The 14,356-nt window shown below is 49.1% G+C and overlaps 1 protein-coding gene across 2 annotated transcripts in view; it reads left to right on the forward strand.

Moving 5' to 3' along the window:
- The window catches only part of MUS81 (MUS81 structure-specific endonuclease subunit), a 306,294-nt gene that overhangs the window by 63,419 nt on the left and 228,519 nt on the right, over positions 1-14,356 (forward strand). For both annotated transcript variants that reach the window (XM_085625914.1, XM_085625915.1), the window contains exon 3: positions 6,601-6,730. In XM_085625914.1, the coding sequence (XP_085482040.1) occupies positions 6,601-6,730 (130 nt within the window). The remainder of the gene's footprint in view (positions 1-6,600; positions 6,731-14,356) is intronic.

A 14,356-nucleotide genomic window follows, 5' to 3' on the forward strand; every position in this document is an offset into this window, starting at 1 on the left:
GTGGTGTCGGTTGGCTCCGCATCTGTCTCAGGCGTCGTGGTCGCCGGGATGATGTCGCGGCAGCTACTTAGTCGCCACCCTTGCGCGCTGACGTCAGTTTTTTCTTTTTCCGCGCCAGCCAGCGCAGATCCGGGAAGAGCAGTACCTCAGTAATTTTTTGACTAACTTTTTCCTCGACTTTTGTCAACCTCTTTTTCGAGTCTTCGACTCCGAAGGTGCCCGAGGGATGCCTGGTTTCAAGGCCTGCGGTTCCTGTCATCGCATGATGTCGGTGACGGATCCGCGCTGCATGTGTCTTTTTTTGCCTGTAGTGCGACCACGACCCCAAGTCGTGCTCCAACTGCCGGTTGATGGCGCCGAAGGCTTTGCGGGAGCGGTCCTGAAAGCTGCTTGAGCACCGGCAGTTGGCTCCGCACCATTCGATGTCCCGGTCGAGAGGGAGGCCGAGGGACCGGTCGCGGAGCCGCCACCATTCCGGTTCCAAATCTTCGAAGTCTTCGCACTCGGGGTCGTGTAAGTCAAAGCGTAAGAAGAAGTCGAAGAAGCATCGTCGCTCTTCGACTTCTCCTCGTCGGTCGGCCTATCTGACGAGGCACGTGGGTGGCGCCCCTCCTGCGGATCCGCGCACGGAGCCCGAACAGTTGACTCCGAGTTTTTCTCCCTTTCCGGGACCCGGGGCGACTCCTGCCCAGCTTCGTACGTTCTACGAGATGATGCATGCCATCTTTGGTCCCCTGGCGCGCCTTCGGACCCCGCGAACTCGGTTGGGGGGCCTAGGTCTTTGCTGCCGGCGGCTCCGGCCCCCCTTGGATCCAGGCCTAGATCCGGATCGGCGCCGGTTGACCTCGTTACGCCTCCACTGGCGCCGTTTCCGATGGCACCACTACCGTGCTCGATGCCGGTCGGCCCCTCCAGCCGGCGTCCACCCCGACCTCCATCCCGACGTGGACATGGAGCCGGACCGGCGTCGTCCGACGCCGGATCTGGCGCAGAGTGGGGTTTTTGTGCCCCTGTTCACTCCTGGGGTCCCTTTTCAACCACAATGGCACCAAGAGGATGAGGAGGAGGACTGGTAGGGGTCAGGTGACCTTCTGACTGACCAGTTGGACAGTGAACAGGACTGGAGAGAGGAACTGGGGGAGGCCAGTGGTTTGGACACCTCCCCTGACCTTGGCATGTTGTCTCCTGCTACCATGGCTACGGAGGAGGGAGAGTCATACGCAGTGGTGTTGGGTAGGGCGGCCGAGGCTCTCAACCTCTAGCTTCCTACAGTGGCGGTCAGGACTAACCTCCTGACAGAGGTGCTTCAACCGGCTGCTAGCTCTTTGGAGCCCCTGCTGCTGTTTAATGAGGCCCTCACCGACGTCCTTCTGGGTACGTGGTCCAGGCCCAACACGGGGGCTCCTGTGGACAGGATGATTGCCGGACGCCACCGCCCGGCTCCGGGCGACCCCACTTTCCTCTCCCGACGCCTCACCCCGGAGAGCTTGGTAGTCCAAGCCTCCACTTCCAAAAGCGCCTTCCCTACCGCTCCACAGGAAAAGAAATCCAAGATCTGGACCACCTTGGTAAGAAAATGTTCTCTTCTGCCAGCTTAGGACTGCGGTCCGTAAACACTGCACGTCTCCTGGGCAGTTATTCCCACTTGGTGTGGGATACGGTGGCGCAGCAGCTGCCTGTGTCCGAAGGAGGCCCGGGCAGTGCTCTCCAAGGCTGTTGCCGCCGGGAAGGATGCAGCGAAGTTTGCGATATGTTGTGGGCTGGACACCGCCGACTCTCTGGGCAGAACCATTTCAACGCCAGTAGCGCTTCGTCGCTATGTCTGGATGAGGTCCACTTGCTTTTCAGGGGATGTCAAGAACACCTTGATGGACATGCCCTTTGATGGCCGTTGTCTTTTTGGCGACAAAGCAGACCACGCTCTAGAGCGTTTCAAGGACTCACGGGCTACGGCCAAGTCCTTGGGCCTCTCCACCCGCCCTGCACAGTCTGCTTTTCACCCCTTTCGTGGCTACAGAAGGGGTGCCCCGCTACGTCCCGCCCAGAGCCACAGACCGCAGCAAGTTACCCAACCTTTGCGCGGCCAGGGATGTGGGAACAATCGTCGTGGTTCCCGGGGCAAACGGCCGGGCCAGTTCACCAACCCCCCTCTGCAGCAGCCTCCAAACTCTCCTAGTCTGACCTTTCAGGCCGATCAAACGCCAGTGGGCAGCAGGATTCACCATCACCTCCCCCACTGGCGCACCATCACGTCGGGCAGGTGGGTTTTGCAAATAGTCCGAAGGGGCTACTCCCTCCCCTTCGAGACTACCCCTCAGCCATGCCACCGAGATACCACTGCATGTCGGAGGATCATCTGGCCCTTCTCCAGCAGGAATTTACGGCTCTCTTGGTCAAGGGAGCCATTGAGCGCGTTTCTGTCCCAGAAGTAGGTCGTGGTTGTTACTCCCACTACTTTCTGGTCCCCAAGAAGGACAAGGGCCTGCGTCCTATCTTGGACCTCTGGGACTTCAATCGCTTCCTCCGGAAGAAGAAGAAGTTCAAGATGTTGATGCTTGCTCAGGTCTTGTCTGCCCTCGACCTGGAATACTGGATGGTAGCGTTAGACTTGCAGGACGCTTATTTTCACATTCCTGTCCTGCAGGCCCACCGGCGTTACCTACGGTTTATGGTAGGCCACAAGCATTTTCAATTTACCGTGCTCCCCTTTGGCCTTACCAGCGCCCTTCGGGTGTTCATGAAAGTGATGGTGGTGGTCGCAGCTCATCTGTGCAGATCAGGGGTTTCAGTCTTCCCTTATCTCGACGACTGGCTGTTGAAGGCAGTCTCGCCCCAGGCAGTCGTCTCCTACCTCCAGACTACGGCCGACCTCCTGCATTTGCTGGATTTCTCCATCAATGTGCCGAAGTCCCACCTGATTCCCTCTCAGAAGCTCCTCTTCATCGGAGCGGTCTGGACACGACGTGGTTTCGGGTCTATCCTCACGAACAGCGAGTCTGAGATATTCAGGTTATGATTCCGATCTTTCAGCCTCTATCCCGGGTTTCGGTCAGAATGACTCTGAGGCTGCTGGGCCTCATGGCCTCCTGCATCCTGTTGGTTGATCATGCCATGTGGCATATGCAGGCTCTGCAGTGGGACCTGAAGTTCCAGGAGGCGCAGCATGAGGGGTATCTGTCCGATTGCGTCCAGATCTTGGAGGGAACTGCACAACAACTGCAGTGGTGGCTCACGAACCAGGATTGGGTCAGTGGCAGAGCCCTCACCCTTCCCCAACCAGACCACACTGTGGTGACGGACGCATACCTTTTGGGATGCGGCGGCCACATGGGAAAGGCGGAGATCAGAGGCTTCTGGTCTCCGGCAGAGACCGGGCTTCACATCAACCTTCTGGAGCTCCAGGCGATTTGTCTTGCACTGAAAGCATTCCTTCCCTCTGTCCGGGGAAGAGTAGTGCAGGTGTTCACCGACAACACCACCGCCATGTGGCACTGCAACAAACTAGGCGGGGTGGGGTCGTGGACCCTCTGTCAAGAGGTCCTTCGTCTCTGGACATGGCTGGAACATCAGGGCATATCCCTGGTGGTTCAACACCTGGCAGGTTCTCTGAACGCCAAGGTGGGGAACTCAGCCGCAGGTGCATGATAGATCACGAATGGCGTCTTCACTCGGAGGTGGTGCAAGGTCTCTTTCGACAGTGGGGAGATCCTTGGTTAGATCTATTCATCACCGAAGAGAACGCGCATGTCAGCAATTGTGCGCGTTGGAATTTCCAAGGTGGCGCTCGCTCTGTGGCGCTTTTCGTCGCAAGTGGAGTTGTGTTCTGTTGTACGCCTTTCCGCCTATACCACTTCTGCCCAGAGTGCTGTAGAAGATCAGGCGCGACCGGGCCCAAGACATTCTTGTGGCTCCGGACTGGGCACGAAGAGTCTGGTATCCCGAGCTGCTCCACATGGCCATCGATCCTCCGATCAGACTGCCTCTTCGAGAGGATTTTCTGTCGCAGAAGCAGGGGACGGTCCTCCACCCGAACCTGTCCAGTCTCCAACTCCTTGCGTGGAGATTGAGCGGCGGCAGTTGACGTCTTTCGACCTGCCTCATGAAGTCTGTGACGTAATCTTGGCAGCCAGGCGTCCCTCCACTAAGATGGTATACGCCAGCCGGTGGAACAAGTTTGTGGCATGATGCACAGCAAAGGCTGTGGATCCCCTTTCTGCCCCTCTTTCTGAAGTTCTCTTGTTCCTTCTCTCTTTAGCCCAGGAGGGCTTTGCTCTGGGCACTATCAAGGGCTATCTTTCAGCCATCTCTGCCTTCCTTCGGCTGCCAGATCACCCTTCTCTTTTCGAGTCCCTGGTAGTTAACCGTTTCTTAAAAGGCTTAATGCATCTTTTTCCTCCAATCCCCTTCGTTATGCCTCAGTGGGACTTGAATCTTGTTCTTACCTATTTAATGTGCGCTCCCTTTGAGCCGCTTCATAACTGTCCTTTAAGACTCTTGACTCTTAAGACTGCTTTCCTGGTAGCCATCACTTCTGCTATAAGGGTGAGTGAGCTCCAGGCCCTTTCTTCCAAGCCTCCTTTCCTGTCTGTCCATCCGGACAAGGTGGTTCTCAGGACCCATTCATCTTTCCTTCCTAAGGTGGTCACTGCCTTCCACATCAGGCAGACCATTACTTTGCCCACCTTCTTTCTGCCTCCGCCTCCTTCAAAGGAGGAAGAGAGGCTCCACCGTCTGGACCTAAAACGCGTGCTCTCGTTCTATTGGGATCGCACAAAACAGTTCCGGGTGGATGATCAACTCTTTGTTGGCTACGTGGGTGCCAAGAAAGGTTGGGCCGTACTCAAACGCACCATTTCTCGATGGGTCGTTTTGTGTATTAAGGCATGTTATTTTCTGTATAAAAAAGAGCCTCCGGTCGGCTACGCGCCTATTCCACCAGTGCGACGGCAGCCACTACTGCCTTGGGAAGAGGAGTTCCTCTAAATGACATCTGTCAGGCAGCTACGTGGGCATCGCTGCACACGTTTACAAAACACTACTGCCTAGACAGCCAAATCCGGAGAGACGGCTTCTTTGGCCGTTGTGTTCTCCAGGACTTTCTGGTGTGATCTTGGTTCGCAGACCCACCACCAGGGTTGGTATTGCTGGGGTATCTATTCTAAGGTAAGCAATCTATAACTAACGTGTTTCTTTCAGATGAACAAGTTACTTACCTTCTGTAACAATATATCTGTAAGAAACATTAGTTACTTATAGATTCCTTACCGCCCCACCCGTCCTCCCCGTTCTGCGAACTGATTTCTAGGGTTAAGGACTTCCTTTTTGGGCCCTAGTTTTGTGCACCAGTGGTCAGAGTCTTGCATGGCTCTGCTTTTCTGGCTCGGAAAGTCGTGTGCAAAACTGACGTCAGCGCACAAGGGCAGCGTCTAAGTAGCTGCCGCGACATCGTCCCGGCAACCACAACGCCAGACGCGGAGTCAACCGACGCCGCCTTCCGACGCACAGAGGTACTGCTGATGAAAAAACTTTACGAATACAGTCTGACTCCTGGGGATAATTTTAAGGTAAGGAATCTATAACTAACTAATGTTTCTCACAGATATATCATTACCGAAGGTAAGTAACTTGTTCTTCAGGGTCCCCTAGAAGCATGCAATCCACAGGTTAGCTGTATGTAGCTGACTGTGCGTAATCTGTAATGCTTCTTCCAGCTTGGTCCCATGTGGGGGCCACAGGTCAGCAAATACTTCATAAAGATGCCCAAGCAGACACCCGCAGCGGTCCCTGCAAGCACTAGTGTCCACCAGGGATGTGAAAACTTGAACTGCAGGGGCAACTACAGAAGTGTTCACCTCCCAGTAGCCGTCGCGGTTGGACCCACAGGAGTGCGCGAGTTACACAGCCTCACCTTGTATCCCGAGAAGCAGATCGAAAGAGCACCCCACACTGGAGCAGAGCATAATCTGCACTGAAAGCCTGATCCTGTCAAACCCAAACAGTAGGGCCGACTACAATAAAAAAGACAACCGGTCAGACACCCCCACCCCGCCCCCAGTAGGTAACACTAAGTGGGGAGCTTGAGCAGGCTGCCAATAATCTTTCTGCAATTTTTAATCATTTATAAATATCGAAGAGAATCCCATAATGGAAAGCAAAGTTGTTTTCTCCCAATTCTGATTTACCAACATGGGTAACATCCGACCAAAGCAAAAGACAGAATAGGCGTCTCCCAAATGCTGTCTAAGTGTGACATCCAAAAACGAACTGCTTTAATGGGCTTGCTGTCCATGATGGGGCAGCTCCACTTTTTTCAATTCTTAAAGGACCTAGGTCGGTTTTTGTTCTTTCAATTTGATATACCTTATTTGACTGATTTACCTAACTGGCATGTTTAACAAAAGTAACTAAAGCTAATGGTGCCTCATTTAAGTGTGCTTTAAAGTATTTTTGATCCCAAAATGTTTATATTAAAAGACATTCTGTGTTGTTTATGAAGGCAAAGAGAATACCTGTAATCAAGAACAAAGATTCCAGGTAAGTAACTTTCCCACTCTTGCCTGTCACAGTCAAAATGAATGTTGTGCTTGTTTTCTGCTTCAGGCAATCAGCTCCTTGAAGAAATATCCACTTCCGCTTCGGAACGGCAAAGAAGCAAAAATTCTGCAGAACTTTGGCGACGGGATCTGCAAGATGCTGGATGACAAGCTGGCCAAGCATTATGCAGAACATGGTATGTCTTTGGCAGCAGAAGATTTGTAAAGAAGCACATCCTTCTGGAAGGCAATGTGTTGAAGGTTATGCCATGCTTTTCATGGTACCTTCTGGAAAGGGTATCATCTGCCATGCACAGGCAACTATTGTCTTACATTATTTAATAGCCATTCTGTTGCGCTTTCTTAACTGTTTTTGCGTCTGAAAGCGCTCTACGGCGGTTGACCCTTGACTGTGTGATCACACCTTGCGCTGCAGCAGGACTCTGCACCTTATGCTGGTCTTGTAAGCGAAAAAGAGTAGGTGAGGATAGGATCGCATCAGAGTAGACAAACCATGTTCCCCATTTATTTAGAACTATGTTCAGCTTCCTTCCATAGAATGCTTGGTGCAACAGATATGGGATAGTATCACAATAAGGGTATGCAAAATGTGCGTAATTATGCGAAATTTCAGAAAATGTATTTGAAGTCAAGTGACATGTAATTCTGTGAAATAAAAACAAGCATTTGGGGGTGTATTTTAGTGTGAAATGCATATTTGTGTTCACTTACATTAGATTATTTGAGTGCACCCTAGCACTATAGAACAGGTTATGTTGCTGTAATCTCAAGGTAAAGACGTTCTTTAGTACTTTTAATTAAGGCCTACAACAATAAAACAATTGCATCAGTCACTTAGGTTACTGCGGTCTGGCTTCCACTGATAGAAGGGTTATTTAATTGTTTGGAGGGCAACACTGGAGCAAAGTTTGAGGCAATACGCTTAAATTAAGTTTCTGTATTGGTGCTGATCTTCCTTTAGTTTAAAGCAATCGTGGAGTCTTTTCAGTCCTATTTCCATATAATTTGTCTCCCATCAAATATCTTATTAATATAACAATTCAATTGTAACCTTGTGAGTGAAGTAGTTTTTTTTAATTGGTTGAGTGAAATTAACTCAGTGTGTTTCTATCTCAGCAGCTTGTGCAAGGAATGAGACATGAAGAGTTTATTTTTTTGTGTTCAAAGTATTTTATTGCGTAAGAAAAACATACAATTAGATATCATTGCGATACAAGTATAAGGGAGACCTTCATTACAATAATGTTGAGTAGATCTACTAATTTTATGTAAAATATTATGAGACTTCATACACTCAAGACTGTAGTAGTACAATGAATCATAAAAGATAACTATGAATCCACCATGAATCCGGCCCCACTTGTAAGATCAGCCCTTATAGAGAATTAAACAACATACAAATATGAGTGGGTGCAGTTGTAAAGAGATTTGTACATATCCTAGCATTCAAAAGCTGTGGAGTGTATACTGTGGGTTATACATATCTGTTAGAAATGGGGGTCTCTAGTTGGCAGAGGTAGGTACATTTGTCCAAATAGGGACCCTTGCTTCTAGTCAGGGTAAGGGGGATAAACTTCTAAAATAACCCCTGCTCACGAGCAGACAGGCTTGTCTCAGAGGCAGTGTGTAAAGCATTTGTGAACCCATACAGTAATACACTGAAAACACTACAAATGGACACCACACCAGTGTAGAAAAATAAGTAATCTTTATCATAACCAAAACAAGACCAAACAACAAAAATCCACAATACAGTAATAAAAATATGACTTTCACATGGTAAAAATAATTCAGTTCAAAGCAAATTGCAGATCCGACACTTTTCTCACAAAGTACCTGGGATGCGTCATGCATACAATCAAAACGGGCCGCAGGGAAGGTGATGCGTCGGTTCATTGCTCCGGGAGAGGTGATGCGTCGGTTCCTTACTGCAGCACAGAGGAGGGGATGTGTCGGGTTCCTTACCGAAGAGTAGGTGATGCGTCGGTTTCTTACTGCATGGGGAGATGATGCGTCTGTTTCTTACTGCGTCCCCCCAACGATGCGACAAACTTGGTGCCTCGTTGCGATGCGACGATCCGAAACGTTGCGTGAACTCTTATAGCCGCACAGCAGGCCTTGCGTCGACTCTGTGCGATGATCTCGGACTTCGGAGAGCGGTGCACTCAATGCGGCGTGCGGCGATTTCTCGAGCTGCGGCAGGCGCTGCGACCATTTCTTTGGCGATGACTTGGAAACGGGTGCGGATGCGTCTCGCTTCTTCGAAGTTGCATTACTTTTCCAGCTCCCAGCGGAAAACAGTCTCTAATGGTCCCAAAACAACAGCAGGCTCCTATTTGCAGGTCAGAACTCTCAGCAAGGAAATTCAGGGGAGCTGGTGGTGAAGTCTTTGTGTCCATGAGATGTCAGAAAAGGAGGCAAGCTCAATTCAAGCCCTTGGAAATCTTCTTTCAAGCAGGTGACAAAGCAAATAGCAAAGTCCTTTTCTCCTTTCCTTGGCAGCAAGTAGCCACTGCAGGCCAGACCCAGACAGTAAACAGCACAGGGGCAGTATTCCTCCTCAGCTTCTCCGGCTCTTCTCCTTGGCAAAGTTTCCTCTTGATTCCCAGAAGTGATCTAAAGTTCTGGGGTCTGGGCCCCAATATTTATATCACAAAATCATTTGTTCTCTGGTGGCAGAGAAGCCCTGTGCTCAGTCAAAACTGGTTCTGTCCTCTCTGGTGCAGCATTTTAACATTCTGAGTTCAGGCATACTAAACTTTATTTTCCTACTGTGTTCCCAGGGACTGTTGTGTTATAAGATGTTAAAAACAAACTCCCCATTTTGTCCTATGGGAACAGGTAGCCTTGCAATAGTTAAAATCGAAATTGGCAGTAATTCACTATCAGGACATGCCACAAACACCAGGGCATGTCCTACCTTTTACATTCTCTGCACCCTGCCTACAGGGGTACCTTGGGACTACCTTAGGGGTGACTGGCATGTAAGAAAAGGGAAGGATAGGACCGTGCAATTGGGTGTATTTGCCAAGTCGACATGGCAGTACCATACTGCACACAGGCTCTGCAATGGCAGGCCAGAGTTGCATTTACAGGTTGCTTATGTGGGTGGCACAATCAGTGCTGCAAGCCCACAAGCAGCATTTGATTTACAGGCTCTGGGCACCCATGGTGCACTGTACTTAGGACTGACTTGTAAATCAAATAGCCAATTATGGAAACACCAATCCATCACAATAATTTACAAAGGGAGCACTTACACTTTGGCACTGAACAGCAGTGGCAAAGTGCTCAAAGCATCTAGAACAGCGAAACGGAGTCCAACATACAGCAAAAACACAGGAGGCAAAGGCAAAAAATGCAGGGGAGACCCACGTCAATGGTGCCATGTCTAACAATATCATACTGATGTATCGCCTTGAAAACAGAGAGAACAAGCGAAAAAAACTGGGATCATGAAGTGGGGAGGAGTAGGTGGGGTCTGAGGATAAGTTATCCCTCGTTTGTGTTCTTTTCTATGACTATGTCCAAGGAGTTCCAAACTGCATTGGACATGAAGAGTTTAATTAAAAAAAAAAATGTAAGACAGTGTTTTTTTCATTATAATTAATTGACTCCTCTTCATTTTGTATGGTTCGAATAGTTTTTACTGATTTCTCACATATGGTTTAACATATAAATCGTTTTATGCATAGTTGTACGCACACATTCGAATATCGACGCTATGGCACACTCCTCGTATTGGGATAAACTGCTCTTGTCCTGATGGAAGGAACTTTAGTGGATATTCAAACATTTCAACGGGGCACTCCCTAAGTAATAACCTTTCCTAATCATCGCAGCATCATCCAAGGGACTGTGTGAAGGAAAAAGCAAGCAAAAGACATTATGGAAGCAAAGACATAAAACTCTCACGTCCCCTACCATCCATTCTGGAGAACGTCTCGCACAGCCCGCAACATCAAGGATATGAGTGGATCCCCCGTCCATCGAGTATGCTCAGGAGTGATCCCCAAGACCCCGCCATTCCATCCCATCAAAAATCATCACCCTGAATTTGGGCAGAGTCCACCTGGGAAAACAAAATAAACTCTTTATTTGATGCTCATTTTGCAGTTTTACAGAAAATTCCACATATGCCGTTATTCCACGATTTATTGACTCCTGACTAGTACACATCAAGGCCTATTTCTGGCTAATGTATGCAGCCTGAGGTCAGGGTACAGCACATTTTGTCTCACCCAACTCCCCCACTTTTTCCTGCGCAGCTGCCGTAAAAATTCAACCTCTCTGATCCACAGAATTGAACAACACTGTGCCTCCAGAACCTTCCTTGGAATGGCCAAGCTTCCGGGAGATTGTGAAAGCTTTTACTATTGTGTCTCAAAATGAGCCCTGTGGTAAGCCAAGAAACTCAACCAGTATTTCAGTGATTTTGCCAGAAAGAGCCTCATCATTGATTTCAGCTGGGATCGCCAATATCCTAATATGGGTTCCTCTGCAGAGGTTGTGCAGTATCACGATTTTTCTGGTTTTACAAGTGCTTCCACCACAATTGACACAAACTATTTGACCTCTTTTAGCCTTCCATCAACTTCCTCTACATTCCCTGTCAAAATTTACACTATCTTCTCAGCTTCTTCCAACTTCTGTTCTACATTAAGTACTCTACCCTCGGCCTTCTCCCTATGTTTCACTGCATCTTTTATGGTGCCGGTTTCCTCCGTAAGGTCTCTGTGTAGTCCATTAATAGAGTGTAACAGGGCTATTTTTATCATGCGTCACGGCCTTATTGTTGAGGTGCTTAATGCACCAAGCGTTGTAAAAAGTCTTCCTTGCCTTTCCTCCTACCTGATGTGACTTCTACTGGCAGGTAGACACAAGATAACAGAGGATATGACTAATAGACCTTCAGGGACAAGGGCCCCTTCTTTTCAGTTCACCATTTTGGTCAGAAGAGGGCTCCAGCAGCGCAATCCCCCTGGGCTCCATTAGGGCCGAGAGCCTTGACGCAGCGTTAAAGCCCTGTTATGCTGCTACCTTGATTATATATGCCATGTGGACCGTCTGCTATAGGGGTAGACTGGTGCATCGTCATATCACTCGCCGCTCTGGGGCTCCTTCTCATATCTTATTGTATTTCACAGTGCCTCTGGTGCTCCCAGACCTGAGGACCTGACACCCAGATTCCCTGGCATTCGGCCTCTGTTGTTTACTAAGCTGTTCCCCTCCTGTCACTAAGGGAGACAGCATACCCAAGTTAAACACAAAATTGTGATGGCTGGGTTTCTTGAATTAATCTCTGCCACTGGTAATTACTCTGGGCTGCAATCCAGCCCATTGTTTCTTTGCTCACTATTCAACCTCATACAGGAACCAGTCATATGCAAAGCAGTCTTGGTCATGCTACAATAGAAACAGCCAGAACTACCAAGCCAGGCCATAAATACTCTGCCCTGATGTCTACAGATATGTCAGTCAAATGGAGCTCCTCAAATGGGCTTTCGTGGTTGCCAAGTACATATGGGAAAAACAGGGCTGTACAGAGTGGTACAGGGCCAAGAGGGAACAAGATTCACAAATCCCTCTAGAGGACTTCCATGTACACACACTGGTGATATGTGAGAAGTTCTGCTGTCTTTGCAGTTTCTCAAGATACCCTTCATCATTCCTTTAATGCTTCCTGTGACCTAGAAATTAAGTCCACTTGATTTCTGAAAAGTATAGGCAGTGAGTCCAACAGAGACCCAAGATAAGCGCACACCTTCAGGGCTTCTAATGTACCCCGTGTTTTTCCCTTGTAAGCTTCTCCACATTTTGTCCTGCTGCAGAGACCTGGGATTGACATGAGCAGTATAGTAGTAAAAGCGTTGGTGTTTCCTGACTTCGGCCGCTGCACTATCTGTGGATGGCTTTGCGGCTACCCTTGACCTGTTTCATGTACTGCACGGAAGCCCAGAGTCTTCTTTGTCATCTCGGTGAGTGAGAGATGGAGTATGCCTATGGCATGACATGCACAAAGGTTGGGGTATGGGATAGAAGCCCCTGAGGACCGCAATACTGGCACCCACAGTAGGAAAACTCAAGTCCAGAACTGCATACATGAGAACAAAAGCAAAACTCAACACCATATGCACACTAAATAAAGTAAAGACCTATTGATCTAGCGAAGAGACTTGGGTCACTAATTTGTTGACAGATCTTATTTTGATGCTAAAAGCACTATCCTAATCGGTGTCTGTAGACATGTAGGCCTTCCTCCATGCTGAACTCTTATGTTTGGCATACTGCCATGCTGTTTGTTTGATCTGTTTATTAAGTTTTCATGGTACAGTTACAGAGCAAATGCAGGCATAATAGGAGTACAAGGGTATTGATATCTAACTGATCGTTAGTTAAGGAGACTTGTAGAGGCATACTTTATGACCAGTTCCTTATGAATTTCATGTTGAGTATAACGCCTGTGGGAGACCTCAGAGCAGTGATTGGCTGCGCCAGCAGCTCCTAACGAATCAGCCAATCAAGGAGAGATCCCGAACGGTCCACGGTCGCGTAAACCCTGGCCGAGTGTGCTGCATAATTGAGACCGCGTTAGCGCTCCGTCAGAGCTGAGTGTTGTTTCAGTGCGTCAGCCAGGTTTGACTAATGGGAGGGATCTGTGACGAAGCTTGTCTCGGATGGCAGTAGAGTCTGTTCAACCCTAGATAACTCGTCTCCCACCTGTTTTCGCATGCCGCATCCCAGTCCCAGAAAATGACCCCACAGGGTCACTTCGGACGCATTCCATTCTATCAGAGCTGATGATGCCATGCCAGCATTGTGGCCAAAGTACTCGGAGATAGCGGTGTGCAGGGTTTCGCTGAAAGAGAGGTACTCCAACATGGCTGTTTGCAGCTGCCAATTGGAGACCAGAGGAGGCTCAGTGTCCCAGGCAAGATTAATGTATTGCGGGTTGTGGTCGAAATGTGTGCTACCTAAATAATCGGTTTGGGTAATGGAGAGCAACAAGTTGGACGTGCATAATATCCTGTCTACTCGGATGTGTAAATTATGTGGGTGAGAGTAAAAAGAGTATACCCTAGTCAGTGGATTGCAAGATCTCCATATATCCTCCAGACCCCAACAGTGCATCCAGTCCCCGAGCAGAGATGCTTTAGTGGTGGGCACTGTACTCTGCAAGAGAGGGAAGGAGCAGTCCAGGTGCGTGTCCAGGACACGATTATAGTCTCCTCCCAACAGCTACAGGAAATCACACCATTTAGAAAGCACTGCAAAAAGGAACCCTGGTCCGTGTTAGGAGCGTAAATGTTGCCGAGTTCCCGAGTGGACGCAGATTAATACCTTGCCGGCGTATGATGAATAATTTGTGGCAAAAACTTGCCCCCTCCATCTCCGTTACAGTCTAGTTACCTCTGGGTGTGCCAAATGCGACTCTTGCAACAAAGTAATATGATAATGTCGCTTGAGATATGAATATATACTGCATATCGACGAGATGGAGTACGCATGCCCCGAACATTCCTCGTGATAATGCGTTGGGATGTCATGTGATGTCTAGGTGATAGAGTATGTGATGCGGAACCCTGAAAGTGTACATTGGACTGTAAAGAAGGGCAGGTTCAGAAGTCTGCCATGAGTGTGTACAGCGGAACCAGAACAACATGATACGCAACCTGACACCAACGCGGCACGTCGTCAATACCAAAAGAGCGGACCACAAGGGAGGCTGCCCAAACCAAGACATCAACTGGGTCTATCTAAGTGAACCCTCAGTAATGTGGGTAAGGGGGTGGAGTGGCTGC

This window comes from Triturus cristatus, chromosome 9 (assembly GCF_964204655.1).
Source record: "Triturus cristatus chromosome 9, aTriCri1.1, whole genome shotgun sequence".
Lineage (NCBI taxonomy): Eukaryota > Metazoa > Chordata > Amphibia > Caudata > Salamandridae > Triturus > Triturus cristatus.